General features: G+C 44.1%; 1 protein-coding gene across 2 annotated transcripts in view; it reads right to left on the bottom strand.

The window, feature by feature from the left end:
• The window catches only part of mrpl3 (mitochondrial ribosomal protein L3), a 52,726-nt gene extending 43,895 nt beyond the window's left edge, over positions 1-8,831 (bottom strand). For both annotated transcript variants that reach the window (XM_060849997.1, XM_060849998.1), the window contains exons 1-4: positions 8,744-8,831; positions 6,121-6,299; positions 3,452-3,543; positions 1,112-1,210 (exon numbers count right to left, since the gene is read on the bottom strand). In XM_060849997.1, coding sequence (XP_060705980.1) covers positions 1,112-1,210; positions 3,452-3,543; positions 6,121-6,299; positions 8,744-8,820 — 447 coding nt within the window. In that variant the 5' untranslated portion in view covers positions 8,821-8,831. The remainder of the gene's footprint in view (positions 1-1,111; positions 1,211-3,451; positions 3,544-6,120; positions 6,300-8,743) is intronic.
• Positions 8,832-18,373: the final 9,542 nt, after the last annotated feature.

Genomic DNA, 18,373 nt, shown 5'->3' with positions numbered 1-18,373 from the left:
AGAGGTTTATAAAATCATGAGAGATATAGATAAGGTGAATAGCAAAGGTGTTTTCACCAGGGTATGGGAGTTCAAAATTAGAGGCCATAGGTCTAAGGTGAGAGGAGAAAGATTTAAAATGAACCAGAGTGGCAATTCTTTCACACAGAGGGTAATGCACATATGGAACGAGCTGCCAGAGGAAGTAGCAAAGGCAAGTATAATTACAACATTTAACAGACATTTGGACAGATACACAGATAGAAAAGGTTTAGAGGGATTTGGCCCAAATGCAAATGGGACTAGTTCAGTTTGGGAAGCCCGATTGGCATGGACAAGTTGGACCCAGAGGCCTTTTTCCATGTTGTAGGAGTCTGCGACTTTATTTATCAAATTCTCTCTCGCTAGCTTACAACATTCCAGGTCACAGAAAAACTGGCTTTGAAGAAAGGTTATTTTCTCTTGCCATCTTTAGCTCTTTTGTTAGTGTCTCTGTTTACTGACCCTTCCACCACTAAAAACCATGATCCTTGATTACTCTGCCTAATCACCTCAGGAAATTCAGCATCTCTATCTAGTCTCCTTTCTGCTCCAAGGAGAACCATCTCAACCTGTCCAGAATCCCTAATCTCTGGGACAGTGCTCATACTTCTTGTCGGCACCCTCTCTAAGACTTTGACATTCATCCAGAAGTGTAGTACCCCATGGCATGGCTCAAGAAAACCATCCTCAAAACTAGACCCTAAAGAAACAATTTCTCGCTTTACCAAGAGTCGGGCTAGCTGCCTTTTCTTTGGCAACCTATTGTAGTTGGGAAATAAACTGAAGGTATTTCAGACAGGAGAAAATCCAGATAAATAAAAGCCAAGTACTGTGCATGTCAGCAATCTGAAATAAAAATAAGATGGAGGTCTAGCATCAAAAATTAACTGGTCTGTCTTTATTTTCACACATGCTATCAGACCTGCTGAGTTTCACCAGCACTTTGCTTTCACAAGAGGAGAAAATTGACAGACTGAAATAGTCAGAGAATAGAGCAGCCTTACACATAGTCCTTCACAACAGACCCACCCTACTTGCTTAAATATTTAATCATTACTAAAGCAAGACAGATAATAAAACATTTTCTTACCCTAAACGGTGATGTATTTTTGCCACCAACTACCAATGCAGGCCTCTTGCCATCATATTTTTCTTTCGGTGTATATGATACAACATGACAATCTTGAACCTGGAAGCAAAATAGATTAAGATGTCTTTTCTATGGAAAAGTTTATTCCATTTATTTTCTAGTGAATATTTTATTCATTAACACCAGTTTATGACAGCAAGAAGCTCACACGTAAGCTATTATCAATTATTAGTGTGCACTATGCTGACAGACATTTAAATCATTGCAAACTATTCCTGCGTTGGCAAGGAACCTGTAACAAACTACACCAGGATTGACAAACACAAAATATTATTCCTTGCCCACCCATTTCAATCCAGGTTTCAAGGACAAAACGTGTTAACTGTTGAAGATTTTTCACAATGCTGTTTTAGGAGAAATGGGACCAAGTCATATTATGCTTCCCTCCTAAAACGGGCTTCACAGTAAACCACTGGGGGCGAGAGATGACTAAGCAACAGAAAGCGTGGATGTAGGTTTGCTCGCTGAGCTGGAAGGTTCATTTCCAGACGTTTCGTCATCCTACTAGGTAACATCTTCAGTGGGCCTCCGGGCGAAGCACTGCTGCTGATTCCTGCTTTCTATTTATATGACCCACCAACACACTAAAAACAGCAGCTAATGAACTTGAAAGACCCTATACAGACCCTGGGGCGGCACGGTGGCACAGTGGTTAGCACTGCTGCCACACAGCACCAGGGACCTGAGTTCAATTCCCGCCTCAGGCGACTGTCTGTGTGGAGTTTGCACGTTCTCCCCGTGTCTGCGTGGGTTTCCTCCGGGTGCTCCGGTTTCCTCCCACAATCCAAAGATGTGCAGGTCAGGTGAATTGGCCATGCTAAATTGCCCGTAGTGTTAGGTAAGGGGTATGGGTGGGTTGCGCTTCGGCGGGTCGGTGTGGACTTGTTGGGCCGAAGGGCCTGTTTCCACATTGTAAGTAATCTAATCTAATCTAATAACAAGCAAAACTAATGTTGTTTACAAAATACTGTGCAAGGTATTTTGCACTGCATTGGACAAACAGGCAGAAAAGTAGCCACCGGGATATATGACCATCGACTAGCCACAAAACGACATGACCCTCTCTCACTAGTATCCTCACATACAGATAAGGAAGGACACCACTTCGATTGGGACAATACATCCATCCTAGGACAAGCCAAACAGAGACATGCATGAGAATTCCTAGGAGCATGGCATTCCAACCAGAACTCTATCAACAAACACATCGAGTTAGACCCCATCCACCACCCCCTGAGAAAAAGAACAGGAAATGACATCACTACTGGAAATGGCGTCACCAACCCAAAGAAACCCAAGCATATAAATAGAAAGCAGCAATCAGCAGCAGTTTTTCGCCTGGAGGCTCACTGAAGATGTTACCTAGTAGGGTGACAAAATGTCTGGAAATGAACCTTCCAGCTCAGTGAGCAAACCTACATCCAACACCTCAACCTGAGCTACAGGAAGTGTGTGTACAAACTATATATTTTTTGAAATTATTCCAACTTGACCAGATCATACATTCTTGAATAAAAAACAGAGCTGGAGAAACTCAGCAGGTCCAACATCATCTGTAGAGGGAGAAATTGAGGTAATACTTTGAGCCCAGTATGACTCTTCTTCGGACTTGAAATGAAGTACTGTTTTTGTATTTGGGTGGGGGGACACTAAGTGAAACTAAAAGGGCAGGGATAGGCACAAGGATAAGACAGAAGACCGTAAAGTGCCTAACTGGAAAACGACATATAGTCCCTCCAGTTTACGTAGGTCTTCACTGAAACACTGGCGTAGACAGCATAGACAGCAGAAATGGGATCATAAGGGAAGGATTGTGCACTGAAATGGTGAGAGACCAGGAGGTCACTCTCATGCTTGGAGCCTTGTTCAGCAAAGCAGCCACCTAGTCTGTAATTGATCTTCCCAGTGTAGAGGAGACCACTTGTAAACAATGAGTACAGAAATGTAGTAAGCTGTTGGAATGTTTCGGAACTTGGCCAGTGAGAATAGGTAAATGGCAAGGTATTAACCTCCTGCAAATGCATGGGGAGATGATGAGGAATGGATGTGTTAGTCTTAGGTCTCTCAGTTACATCCTTGAATGGAAGCCTGATAGCTTCCAGCCACCATCGCTCTTGAATGAACCTGTTCTTTTCATGATTAGAAAGTCTGTACATTTCATAATATCACATTTTATAGATGTTTGCTTAAAGTATTCCATATGTTACAGAATCTATGATGTTATTCTAAAAACTAAACTGATTTCACAATTACCACTTTATTTTCATGCCATACTTTTACCTGAAGTAACGTGATTGCATGTTTCTCACCCGCTTTCGTCCACAAAGGCATCATCCCCAACTTCACAGCGACAAGTCCAACCCTCCGAGTGCCTATCAGAGACAGGAATGAGACATAATTTGCTTTTAACCATGGAAGTCGCTTAGTCAAAATTAACTTCACTAAATCAGAACAAACAAGCACTGAGACAATACTTTTACAGCAGAAAGATAAAATGAAACATGATTACAATTTGAAATACCCTGACTCTTATTAACACAGGTGAGACAACAGGAGCTCTTTTACAAAATAGTGCACCTTGGCCACAAAATACACATCAGACATTCGGAGAGATGCTTCCCATAGCTTTCTATCCGTAAAATTAATCAATGGAAAAGCATGTGACTGTGCGCATGCATTCTCTCCAACAGAAACTATTTCTTAAAAAAGAAAGAAAGTCTGGCACCCTTGACTGGTCTGGCCTCCAAGTGACTCTAGATTCTCAGCAATGCGGTTAATACAGTGTGAAATAAAATAACTCCATAGTATCCATTTCTGAATCGTCAGCCACTAAACATTCAATATGAAGAGATTAAATATACATTAATTCTAAATATAGAATAGAATCACAGAATCCCTACAGTGTGGAAACAGGCTCTTCAGCCCAACAGGTCCATACCGACCCTAAGAAGAGCAACCCACCCAGACCCTAAATATCGTCAGGTAGAAGTTAACAAATGCCTCTCAGTCTCTATTTCGGCCAACTGTGCAGAAATATTGGAGGTTTACCAAAAAGCAAATATGCAATGGTTAATGCTCGTATTGTTCTCATTCACCATTCCTCACTCTCCTCTGCCATGGCTTACCTCTTCTGCCATTTTTTCACGTTATTTTTCTCTTTCCCTCTCCTCATTTCCCTTCTGCTGAATTCTCTTCATTTTGTTTCTGTTTATATTAATAATCCCCAAAGTTTCACCCTCAATCCCTATGCTGGACATTCTGCCACTTAATTAAAAGATTCAGTTATAAAGGGGCTGCGGGAGCACAGAGATCTGGATGTGTATGTGTGAAAGTCTTTTGAGTTACGGTGTGGCTATAAAAACATATCACATCCAAGTTTTATTAATAGAGCTTAGAGTATAAGGGCAAGGAGGTTACGTTAAATTTGTATAAAACACTAGTTAGATCTCAATTGCATTACTGTGCCCAGCTCTGGGTATCATACTTTAGGAAATATGCAAAAGGCCTTCAAGATAGGGCAGAAAAGATTCACATGAACGTTTCCAGGATGTAGAACTTCAGTTAGATAGCTGAATTGGAGAGGTTTATGCTGGTCTGCTTGGAGGCGATTGAGAGGAGGTTTGATAGTAACATCCAAAATCATGAAGGATCTGGGTAGAGTAGGCATCGAAAAAAAATTATTCCTATCAATGGAAGGATCAAGAAGCAGGGCACAGAGTTACGGCAATTCAAGAAAGCAGCAATGAAGACGAGGAGAAACATTTTCACACTGCAAGCGGTCAAGATCTGGAAAGCACTGTCTAAGAGTGCGATGGAGACAGTGTCAATTGAGAAAGAGACTTTCAAAAGTGAATTGGGTTACTGACTGAAAAGGAACAATGTGCAGGTTGGGGACAGGGAGGTGTGAAATGAGATAGCTGTAAAGCTAGTTCTGAGAGCCAGCATCATTGTGATAAACTCAATGGTCTCATTCTGTGCTGTATGAATTCTGAGAGAGATCATGATAGTGGGGAATCAGCAGAGAAAGTGATATCAGAAGTCAGACAATAGACAGAAAGTGTTACCTTGGCAAAACGTTCAACATGTCCCACAGAACAGGGCATGCATTACTAGATTGAAGAAAACGTACAGGTGGTCACAGAGAATAGCATGCACATCTGTTCTGTTCTATTTACACAACAAAGTACATTTCTAATTTTGTCTTGTGGATCAATTTCTCACTCATGAACGATATAAGGTCATAGAACAGCTAACCAGTTTCTGCAAGAACTATAAACAGCGCAAGAACTTGGAGCAGGAGTGAGCCATTAGGCCCCTCAAGCCTGCTTCACCATTCAACAAGGTCAATGACAATTTCAGCTTGACTGTGATTTAACTTTCCTCCCTGTTCCCCAGACTGCCATGACTGCCTTGCAGTTCTAAAATCTGCCTCAAACATATTCAACTTCTACAGTTCTCGGAAGTAGAAAATTCCAAAGATTCACAACCTGCTGATAGAAAACATTTCTCCATCAGTTGAGTACGGATTATGGACATTTGCTTTGATGGTTTTACAATTCCAAGTATGTTATCAAAGACTAGAACTTGTTCTGTTTTTCTGTCATCTGAACTTGCCAGGTGTTTCCATACACATCCTTATCATTTTGACTGAGAAGCTTTAATAGGATTTCTTTGAATGACTACAATAACCTTGTGCGCTGCATTAGCCTTGACCTTTCCAAACACAACAATAATGCCACAACATTATGCAGGAAAGACTATTAATCATTAAGAATATTATGCATGCATATTGCTCATATTATTCATTGGAAGTTTTTTTTAAAAAACAAGGATAAAACAGATGAAAACAACAAGATACTCATTTATACATTCAACTGTGAAAGATACTTATAAAAATACACTGATATTTTCATCAATTTTCTACAAAATTGGTTGCAGGTTTAACTAACCTGGCACCCAAGGTAACCTGGGCCATGGCTCATCTTTTAGTGGGCAAGATTTTCTGCTGGTCATTAAGTTATATTCCTCAGAAACCAATTTTTTTAAATGCTGAATGTTTTCTTCAGAGAGATGTTCATGCCACCAGGTGTTCTCTGCATTTGTCCTAACAAACATGAACAGTGGACACCTAGAAAAAGAAAGAGCACAACACATTTTTATGATGATAAATTATGGCACGATTGTACTAGTAACATTCTAGAAATCCTTTATGAAGTATTTCTAACTCACAAACACAGAATCACTGTGGTCCAGAAGGTGACCATCCAGCCCAAAGGGCCCGCACTAGATCTTCAAATGAGTACCATTACAGAGTGCCAATCTTCCCTCTCTTCCCTGCCCCCCCCCCCATCACTTTAAATTGATGTGTTCTGGTTGTGGATCCTTGCGCATGCTTTCCATCCACATAATCATTCAATGCCCTGTTGCATGTCTACACTGAACTTGCTTCCTCTATCCTTTCAAGCTGTGCAGTCCATGCCCCAACTACTTCCTAAGACCATAAGACACAAAAGCAGAAATTAGGCCATTCAGCCCATTGAGTCTACTCCGCCATTCAATCATGGCTAATACATTTCTCAACGCAGGCTCCTGCCTTCTCCCCCTAACCCTTGATCCTCAAGAACCTATCTCAGTCTTAAATAGACTCAATGACCTGGCCCCCACACCCTTCTGTGGCAATGAATTCCATCGATTCCCCACTCTCTGGCTGAACAGCTTTCTCTTTCTCTCCACTCTAAAAAAGGTCCTCCTTTTACTCTAAGGCTGTGCCCTCGGATCCTAGTCTCACCTACCAATGGAAACATCGTCCCAAAAACCACTCCATTCAGTATTCCGTACGTTTCAATTCTATCTCACCTCATCCTTCCAAATTCCATTGAATATAGACTCACAGGGTGAAAAACCTTTTCCTCACAATCACCCATTTTTATTTTGTACATCACTTTAAATTGATGCGTTCTGGTTGTGGATCCTTTCAAGTGGGAACAACGTCTCCACATCAACTCTATCCAGCTGCTAACAGCTTTGAAAACCTCCATCAAAATCTCCCCTTAGCCGCCTTCTCTTCAAGAAGAGTCCAAACCTCTTCTGTCTATTTTAGTTTCTCATTCCTGGAACTCTTCTTGTAAATTGCTTCTGCACAGTCTCCAGTGTTTTCTCATCTTTCCCATCCATAACTGTATACAAAACTACAGGTGGGATCTAACACGCATCGCACACAAGTTCAACATCACATCACTACATGTGCACTCTGTGCCACTATTAATAAAACCTAGAACTCTGTGTGTGCTTTATTAACTGGTCTCTCTACTTGTTCCATCACGTTCAATGTTCTGCACACATATACAGAGGAACTTTGATTATCCGAATTTCGGATTATCCAAATAAGATCACATGGTTCTAGTGCTTGCCTAAACTGTTATTCCGCATTCAATTATCTGAACTTTGATTAACCAAATAAAATACTCCCCGCCCATGTCATTCAGATAACCCAGGTTTCTCCTAATATGGAGGCCCTTCTGCTCTTACACCCTCTTCAGAATTGCACCTCTTGTTTTATATTTTAATGTCCTTCCTACCGTAGTGCATCACCTGACAATTTTCTGCATTGAGCCCTATTTGCCAACAATCCAACAACTTGGAACGTCAGTGACGTTCAGGGGTTCCACAGAATCCTCCTCACACTTTAATAAGACTGAGTGCGTATAGATATAACACCAGACACAGTTTCTTTAAAAGTGATAAAAATGTGGCAGCAGGTTGAGACGGCAATCCATGGAATGAGGGGACCATGAAGAAAACTTGGACAGGCTGCACAGCAAGAACAAAATGACAGTGAGGGTGGGAGTGGAGAGTAGGGATGGAGGGATAAGGGAAATACGGGGGTGAAAAGTAGGGATGAGGGGATGTGGGGGGGGGGGGCGTGTGAGGGGGTAGGACATGGGGGGGGAGAGAGGGGGTAGGGATGTGGGGGGGGTGAGGGGGTAGGGATGTGGGGGGGGTGAGGGGGTAGGGATGTGGGGGGGGGAGGGGGTAGGGATGTGGGGGGGAGGGGGTAGGGATGTGGGGGGGAGGGGGTAGGGATGTGGGGGGGGTAAAGGGGGTAGGGATGTGGGGGGGGGGGGGGATGTGGGGGGGAGGGGGTAGGGATGTGGGGGGGGAGGGGGTAGGGATGTGGGGGGGAGGGGGTAGGGATGTGGGGGGGAGGGGGTAGGGATGTGGGGGGGAGGGGGTAGGGATGTGGGGGGGGTAAAGGGGGTAGGGAGGGGGGGGGGGAGGGGGTAGGGATGTGGGGGGGAGGGGGTAGGGATGTGGGGGGGAGGGGGTAGGGATGTGGGGGGGGTAAAGGGGTAGGGATGTGGGGGGGGTAAAGGGGTAGGGATGTGGGGGGGGTGAGGGGGGAGGGATGTGGGGGGAGGGATGTTGGGGGGGTGAGGGGAGTTGAGTGTGGAAGCGGTTGGAGGGGGAGGGGGGTATGAGATGTCCCCAGCGGCTGTTCGGCCCTAATCCTCGGCCTGACAAAGGGCCGAACCGCCGCTTTTAAACACAGTCGCCCCTCCCCCGGATCCGAACCTGTGGGCCCCGGCCCCGGCTCCTCTCCCGCCGCCTTTCACCCCCGACAGCAAACGCCAGACTCCCACCGCCGCCATGTCACCTCGGTCCGTCACCAATCAATCACCTCCCCGGCAACTTCCGGTGGTCCGTCCGCTCAGACATTCCGCCGGGGGCCCAGCTTGTCCGTTCCGCTCTCGTTATGAAGCAGCAATGGGGCTGGGATCAGAACCCCTCAGTTGGCTCTTTATCACACTTCAGTTGGGAGATACATATGATTCAACTAATTATAAAGATTAGGGAATTGCATGTCTGGTGCCAATAGCTCCCAGGAATAATGTTGCTGGAAAATAAATAAAACAATCTGGTTCAAACTGAAAATCTGAAGCAGAAAAGGCTAGAAATGCTCAGCAGATCTGGCAACATTTGTTGGAAATACAAGACACTAAATTTATGCTTCAGTTTGTTCATCTGGCGCCAGAATTATCTTATTCATTTCACAATGAGATTTTCTCCTTTCCCCATTTCTCATTAAAGAAAAAAAAAGCTTTGTTATTCCTGTTTCTTGCTTCAGCTACTGTCAAAACCTGTGAACATAGAGAAGGAAAGGACAGGGAAAGGCCACATGGTCCATCAAGCCTGTCCCACTCCAAGGGTTTTTGTCAAAACTCTAGGATTGGCCTTGTGCCGCTGTTATGCAAAGTTTGTCAGGTCACTGATGATAAAAAAAAAGCAAAAGAAACCAAGGAGCTGAGAAGACTAGAATATTTTCTTCTGCATGTTGCTTATTTCTAAGTTATGAAAAAGGCTGTTTGTATTAGAGTGACCTACAATATTATATTTAAGGGTTTGCTCCTTAATTTGAATGTTAATAGAGTGTCTTTAGTGAGAGGCTCCTCTTGCTTTTCAATCTTGCCTTTTTCAGAACATATGGCACCAGATGGTCACCAGAATCCACCAAGTCTAAACATATTCCAACATAGATCTAAGATGACATAGGAAATAAATAGCTGCCTAATATCTAACCCAGCTTGCCCTTGTATACAGAGGAACCTCGAATATCCAAAGGACACGGGTGGGGAGTATTTTGTTCAGTTAGTTGAATGCCGGATAACATAGTTTTGCCACACATCAGGACCTTGCATCTTGCAAGATAATCCAAAATTTTGATAATCAAATGCCAGATAATCAATGTTCCTTCATGGCCCAATGTCCACCCAATCTGTCAACTTGAAGTAGTTCAAAAATAGGAACTTGTAGAATATAGGTAAAGTAGTGTTACTTCTGCAATTACAATTATTTATGCAAGGTAAATGCACTCACACCAATGTATAATTGTTTCAACCAAGAGCTGAGTCAACAAGAATGAAAACTATGTGGAGGAAGCTAAAATGTGCATACAAGAATGAAACGTGCCTGCTAACAATGGTAGACAAATAGATAAGGTGCTGTGAGGATGTAGGTTAAGCCAGATATGCTTGTACATGCAGTAGTTATAAGCATCTGTTTCCCACTTTTGAAAAAACACAAAAACAAACCCCAATTAAAAGGCCATAAGAATCAATATGGTTGGGGAAAGGGAGGAGACGGCACAGGTGGGGGAAGTAGATAATCACGAAGAAGGATATACCTAACAATGGGCCACAGCAGGATGTGGTGAAATGGCCGAGTAAACCTTGTACTTTGTTATGCACAAGGCCGGATAAGGCAAGGGATAAACAATAGTAATGGGCACCGGGTTTGGAGTAGTGAATCCTATTTGAGATATGTACTTGCTAAACTCTGTGTGTCAATTCCAGGCACCACATTTGCAAGCGTATAATAAACATACTGATTGCTTTAGATCTTGTCTTGGACTGAAATTATTGAAGTGAGTGAGCTTTGTTTCTCACGCCTGGAGACTCGTCCGGGATGTTCTTTCATCGCCGGGGGAGTGGCTGGCCCTGGACTATGCGTCCCGTTCCCAATTGAGGAGCGGTCTCGTGAGCCGGTTTGGTCCGCTCCCTTGGGTGACTGGTACGAATCCTACAAGAATGACATCTGAATCAAACAGTGAAAGGAGGTCGATAGAACATATGGCAACGAGGGGCCAGGCAACTCTGTGCACAGACCAAGGTAAGAAAACTGACTGTTAAGTATTGCCTTGGTGGTGGGAAAAGGGGTATTTAATCGCTGAGGGACTGGCGAGGGCCCCAAGAAATGGGGGGGGGGGGGGGGGGTAAGCAGAGTAACTGTCACAGAGTAAAGGAAGAAAAGGTCCCTGGTAACATTCCTCTTGAAAGTCCGTTGGGGAGGATGTTCGGGAATGGACAAATAACTCTTGTACAAGTGTAAAAGATAAAAAGAAAATGATTAAACATTGTTGTTTAGTCTGGACCAAAGAACCAATCCCTCGTCCAGCTGTCTTCTTCTGAAGTATGGTTCGGATGAGGGTTGGGTATGTCAGTATTTAGATTTGTATGTGAATAAAAAACAACCTTTTAGTCAAGAGGAGGCGGCCTATGCGTCCTGTTGAAAGGGCAGTTTGGGAATGATGGTAGGAAAGACAAAGGATTCCCCCTCTGCCCCACCCAGTCCCTGGGATCCTCTTGGCTGCTGCCCCCCCCCCCCCCCCCCCCCACCCCACCCCTTACCATAAAATCAGATTAGGTGAAATTGGGAAAGGAGGAGAGACAGACAGACAGGGACAGGGAATGGATGACCCACAAGAGGAGGACGAAGGGGCGGTGGACGGGGATGTTGTTGTTCCCGACCATCAATCCTCAACAAAAGAAAGGAAAGATAAAGTAGATGTAGAGGACGCCTCTGGAGTATCTAAACCAAAGCCTTTGGGGGAAAAACAAAAACAAAAAAAGGGGAAGAATGTAAAGACTTATCCTCTTCAGGAAGTACCAATAGGGGACAAAGAGATTGGGTTTGTAAGTGCCTCCTTCACCAGTGGGGAGGTCAGAACATTTAAAAAGGAGATGAAGGTCCTGGTTGAGGATCCGGTAGGGTTGTCTGAACAAATTGATCAATTCTTGGGGCCCAGTCTGTATACGTGAGCTGAGTTAATGTCTAGTTTGAATACACTATTTACTGGGGAGGAAAGGGGATTTATACGAGGAGCAGCCATTAGAATATGGGACAAGGAACATCCCATTGGAGATGGGGATGCTGGGCAGGGAGAGACAAAGTTCCCTCTCAGAGACCCCCTGTGGAAAAATCAAAACCCAGAGCATAGAGAAGAAATGAGGGAATTGAAAGACCAGATTCTGAAAGGAATAAGAGAGGCAGTTCCGAAGTCGCAGAATTTGACTAGAGCCTTTGAAGTTAGACAGGAGAAAGATGAGACTCCCTCAGCTTTCTTGCAGAGATTAAGAGACTCAATGCGGAAATATTCTGGAATGAACCCTGAGGACCCAGTGGCACAGGGTGTTTTGAAAGTACATTTTGTGACGAAGGCATGGCCAGACATACAGAGAAAAATACAGAAGATAGAAGGGTGGAGCAAAAAAAATTAGATGAATTGTTAAGAGAGGCACAGAAAGTGTTTGTAAAAAGAGAGGATGAAAGACAAAAACAGAAGGCAAAAATGATGGTAGCTACGGTTGATGAAGTAGTTAAGAAAAGAATGGAACCAATAATGAGCAACCGGAGCGGCGAGTGGCAGCATGTAGGGCAGAGAGGAAGAGGGAGAGGGAGAGGGAGAGGACAAGGGGAGCATTGATAGAGGGTTTGGGCAACAGGGGCAGAGAATTCACCACAAGGGTACACAGGAAAACAACACACAGAGACCAAGTCCTAAACTATGAAAGTAACCACCCCAACACACACAAACGAAGCTGCATCAGGACACTATTCAAAAGAGCTACAACACACTGCAGTACACCAGAACTGCGAAAAGAGGAAGAGGAACACCTATACAAGGTATTCGCCAAAAATGGATACCCACGCAACTTTATCAACAGATGCCTAAGAGATAGACCACGGAACGAGGACATGCCACAACCAAAAGGACTAGCCACACTACCATACATCAGGAGCGTTTCAGAACTGACAGCCAGACTACTGCGACCCCTAGGACTCATAACGGCACACAAACCAACAGCCACGCTCAGACAACAACTTACTAGAACAAAGGAGCCAATACCCAACATGAGCAAAACTAATGTAGTTTACAAAATACCATGCAAGGACTGCACAAAACACTATATAGGACAAACAGGAAGACAGCTAACAATCCGCATACATGAACACCAACTAGCCACGAAACGACACGACCAGCTATCCCTAGTAGCCACACACTCAGACAACAAGCAACATGAATTCGACTGGGAAAACACTACTATCATAGGGCAAGCCAGACAGAGAACAGCCAGGGAATTCCTAGAGGCATGGCATTCATCCACAAATTCCATCAACAGACACATCGACCTGGACCCAATATACCGACCACTACAGCGGACAGCTGAAACTGACACCCGGAAGCAGCAAGGACAGACCACTATAAATGCCGGAAGAAACATCAAAGAAGCGCTTTGCAGGAGGCTCCAGAGCACTGATGATGTCTCCTAGCCAGGGGACGAAACGTTTGCAACAAAAACTTCCAGCTCGGCGAACAGAACCACTACAACAAGCACCCGAGCTACAAATCTTCGCACAAACTTTGAAGGGGCAGAGAAGCGGGAGTGTCCTGATCTATAAAGGGAAGAAAGGGCAATTCCGCTTATGAATTTTGATGGAGAATAGGGGTGTCAGGGGTTCCTGCCCCCGGGGGCCCACCAGGAACCCTTGATAAACTTGAACGTGGGACCCCTGAACTAAGGAAGAGGTGGTCTTCCTAGTAGATACGGGGACAGCACGGTCATCGCTGAATTTTAAACCATAGAAAGTAGGAATGTCAACACAGTCAATTACTGTTTCCGGGTAAAAGGGGAAGGATTTACTGTTCCAGTATTTGAACCTATGATGATAGAAGGTCCTAAGGACAGGGTCACAGGGGAACTGTAGGAAGTAAATTACTAAGGAGAGATTTAATTATTCTTTTGGGACTGGAGATTGGAATTCAGGAAAAAGAATTAGTTGTACAAATGTTGACAGAGGATGTGGAGCGAGAGCTTGACCCTATTGTCTGGGCTAGAGAAGGGAATCATGGAGGACGACAGATCCCTCCCCTTGAAATAAATTTAAAAAGGAAAGGAGACGTTGTCTGTGAGCGACAATATCCCATTTCCATAGAGGGTAAACGAGGACTGCAGCCAGTAACTGAGGGACTGATTAGAGATGGACTGTTGGAGCCATGTATATCTCCTTATAATACCCCAATCCTACCTGTACGGAAATCCAATGGAACCTATCGATTGGGGCAGGATTTGAAAACATTGAATTGAACAGTACAGATCAGGCACCCAGTGGTGCCAAATCCCTACACGTTATTAAGTAAGATCCCTCATGACCACAAATGGTTTAGTGTGATAGATTTAAAGGATGCCTTTTGGGCTTGTCCCTTGGCTGAGGAAAGTAGGAATTTGTTCGCCTTTGAATGGGAAGATCCCAAGACAGGACGGAAACAGCAATACCAGTGGACCGTGCTCCCCCAGGGGTTTACTGAATCCCTGAATTTATTTGGACAGATGCTAGAACAAATATTGGAGAAATTTAGCAGCCCCTAGGGAACTACCCTGTTGCAGTATGTAGATGACCTCTTAGTAACAGGAAAAAGAAGAGAAAGAGTAGTAGAAGCTGCTAACAAATTATTGAATTTCCTGGGTCTGCAGGGACTGTGAGTATCTAAAAACAGACTACAATATGTGGAGCGGCAAGTGAAATACTTGGGACATTTAATTAGTCAGGGAAAGCAAAAGATAAGCCTGGAACAGATAGAGGGGATAGTGGGGATGCTGCTGCCCAGGACTAAATGGGGGTTACGTAAATTTTTGGGTCTAACAGGATATTGCAGTTTGTTGATTGACTCTTATACTCAAAAGACTAAGAAATTATATCTCAAACTATTAAAGAAGGAACCAAAGTGTCTAAGTTGGGATGATGAGGAAAAAGAACTAGTTGAGGAACTCAAAAGAGATCTGATCCATGCCCCCGTGTTAGCCTTACCTTCCCTAGATAAACCTTTCCATCTCTTTGCTACTGTAGATAAGGGAGCGGCTTTGGGAGTATTAACCTAGAGGTGGGGCGGAATGAAACAGCCAGTAGCATATCTTTCGAAGCTATTGGATCCAGTATCCCGGGGGTGGCCTGAGTGTGTGCAGGCCGTGGCTGCCACTGCACCGTTGGTGGAGGAAAGCAGAAAGCTTACATTTGGGGGGGGCCTTAATAGTAAGCACCCCACACCAAGTGAGAACGATCCTAAACCAAAAAGCTGGGCGATGGTTGACAGACTCGCGGATTTTGAAATATGAGGCAATATTGATAGAAAAGGATGATCGAGTGTTTGTCACAGAAAATTGTTTAAAACGAGCTGCCTTTCTTTGGAAAGGGGAAGGAGAATTTCCTCAGAATCCAGAGCATGACTGCCTTGACATTATAGAATACCAAACTCAGGTCCACATGGACCTGAGAGATGTTCCGCTTCGTGCAGGAGCCCGACTTTTTATAGACGGATCATCCCAGGTGACTGAAGGGAAAAGACATAATGGGTATGCAGTTATAGATGGAATGAAAAGTAGTGTGGTGGAGGCAGGAAAGTTGCCAAATGGGTGGTCAGCTCAGACCTGCGAACTCTATGCATTGGAAAGAGCCCTTAGGGCGTTAGAAAATGAAGAGGGAACAGTATACACTAACTCTAAATATGCATTTGGTGTTGTGCACACTTTCGGAAAGATATGGCAGGAAAGAGGACTGATCAATAGCTGATGGAAGGAATTAGCACATGAGGAGTTGGTTAAATGGGTCTTGGAATCCCTATTACTCCCACGAACAAATAGCAGTAGTGCATGTAAATGGTCATCAGACAGGAAATGAACCAGAAATTAGGGGGAATAGATTAACTGATGAAGTGGCTAGGGAAGCCGCCCTGAACCCACAAGAAGTGGTGATCCATTCCCTAATACCTACTGTCCCAGGTCCTCGGGAAGCTCCTACATTTACTGAAAGAGAGGAAACAGAATTGAATGATTTAGGTGCTGCAAAAACAGCAGATGGGCATTGGATGTTACCTGATGGAAGGGAAATGTTAAACAAAATGATGATGCAAGTAATTGTGGCTGTCCTACACCAAGGCAGACATTGGGGAGTACAAGCAATGTGTGATTTAGTTCTTAGGGAATATGGATGTAAAGGAATGTATACAATTGCTAAACAAATATGTGAGGGATGTATAATATGCAGAAAGATAAATAAGAAAGTCTTGAGAAAACAGACCCCGGGAGGAAGAGACCCGGGATTGAGACCCTTCCAGAGTGTACAAGTAGATTATACTGAGCTACCCAGAGTAGGGAGACTAAAATATATGCTTGTCATAGTAGATCATCTATCTGGTTGGGTTGAGGCATACCCCCTAGCTACTGACACTGCGAGTGGGGTGTCTAAAACAATATTAGAGCACATAATTCCCCGATATGGGCTAGTGAACCGTATAGATTCCGACCAAGGAACTCATTTTACCTCTAAAGTGTTACACGGGGTAATGCAAGGGTTGGGAATTTCCTGGGAGTTCCATACTCCATGGCACGTGCCATCATCAGGAAGGGTTGAGAGAATGAACCAAACACTCAAATGACAGCTCTCTAAATTGATAATAGAAACCAGACTCCCTTGGACCAAATGTTTACCTATAGCTCTCTTGCGAGTACGAACAGCTCCAAGGAAAGATTTGGGACTATCCCCCTATGAAATCTTATTTGGATTACCTTATAGGGGAACGAATGGAGAATTGTCAATTCCCAAAACTAAAGACTTGTTCTTAAAGAAGTATATACTGGGCTTGTCCTCCTCTCTGTCTTTCCTCAGGAAACAGGGTTTATTGGCACAGACTCTGCCCCTAGAATTCACCGTTCATCCCATCCAGCCAGAAGATTGGGTCTTAGTAAAATCATGGACAGAGACTAAATTGCAGCCGGACTGGGAAGAGCCATATCAGGCTCTTTTAACCAAAACGGCAATAAGGACGGCGGAGAAAGGCTGGACTCACTACACTCGGATCAAAGGGCCAGTGGACTCTCCAGTTGAGGAAAAAGTCTGGACAGCCGAATCAACACAAGACCCGCTGCAACTCAGGCTAAAGAGACTTTGAGTAACTGATTATACAGTAGCGACGCGAGCGCGGGGATTATTTCTGTAGGATTGTATATTAAGTCTTTTTGTGCTTCAGCACGTTTTTTTTAGAATGCTGGGGATGCTTAGAGTTATGATGCTAGCCCTTTTAGTATCAGGATTTTGTCAAGTATCATTTTCGTACGTGTTATTAACGGTTTCTGAGTCTGATAATCCACAAGCAATAGACGCTGATGCATGCAGCTTCGTAAATTGTGGGCATGTAGATAATCAGAGACAGTGACGCAGCTTTGAGGTACATCTTAAGTCCTACGGGGATGGCCTTGGGGATGGTACTTGGTATAATGGTCTCGTCACAGTACACCGGGCCCCCTTCCGACCAGCTCGCGATTGTCCCGATAAAAAGTGTAACCCAATATACCTAAAGGTAAAGAAAACCACATGGCACGAAGCAATTCTGGGGGGGGGGGGGGGGCATCTATGAGATACAATTAAATGTAACATTTGGTATAGAAATTAAAGCAAACAGGAATGATTTCTCAGGCTGTTGTTTTCGAATTAGCGTAGGACAGGGAAAACGGGTAGAACTACTGGATAATAAGGTACAACCCTTCACCCCTCCCGGTGACCTTAAAGTAGTAAAAATTATAGAGGTAAAGGACTTAAAACAGACCACTGAAATAGAAACTGGATATGGGGATGCAAATGCCTGGGTTGAATGGGTAAAGTATACTGTAAAAAGTCTGAATAAGAGCAGTTGTTACGCATGTGCCTCCGGTAGGCCAGTGGCCCAGGTGGTTCCCTTTCCGCTCGAGTGCAAGTGAGACAGGAAGGGCATGAAATGTATGATAGCCCTGTATCAGGATGAGACTGCATGGAACTATAGGAACTGTACCTCCCTATCTCCGAAGTTCCCTCCCTTGGAGAAGAAAGATTCAAAAGTCCCCCCCTACGTTTTCAGCTGCAGTCGGAAATCACATGTCGTGTGTCCGTGGATGAGGTACAAATCGGTCTAGAGATTTGGGGGAGCTGAAATTATGTACAGAGATTAAGAATGTCACCGAAACAGACAAGAGAGGGAACTACTCAGCACTAAAGGTTCCCTGAGCAGGTCTGTGGTGGTACTGTGGAAGCAAAATACTGAGACCCACCCTCCCTCTGGATTGGAGAGGGATATGTGCAATTGCACAATTGGCAATTCCATTTACCCTGGCATTTGAGAAGGAAAAGATAGTAGGGAAAAAGGGAAGGGGTAAGAGATCACTGTTAGACACTTCTTTTGATGACAGGATTTATCTCGATTCTGTAGGAGTCGAGGGGGGTTCCTGATGAATTTAAGGCTCGTAACCAGATTGCAGCAGGCTTTGAGTCAGCTCTCTTTTGGTGGGTAACAATTAATAAAAATGTAGATTGGATAAATTATATTTTCTATAATCAACA

This window comes from Hemiscyllium ocellatum, chromosome 34, assembly GCF_020745735.1.
Source record: "Hemiscyllium ocellatum isolate sHemOce1 chromosome 34, sHemOce1.pat.X.cur, whole genome shotgun sequence".
Taxonomy (NCBI): domain Eukaryota; kingdom Metazoa; phylum Chordata; class Chondrichthyes; order Orectolobiformes; family Hemiscylliidae; genus Hemiscyllium; species Hemiscyllium ocellatum.
Note: the sequence above shows the minus strand (reverse complement) of the source record. Positions and strands in the feature narration are given on the sequence as shown.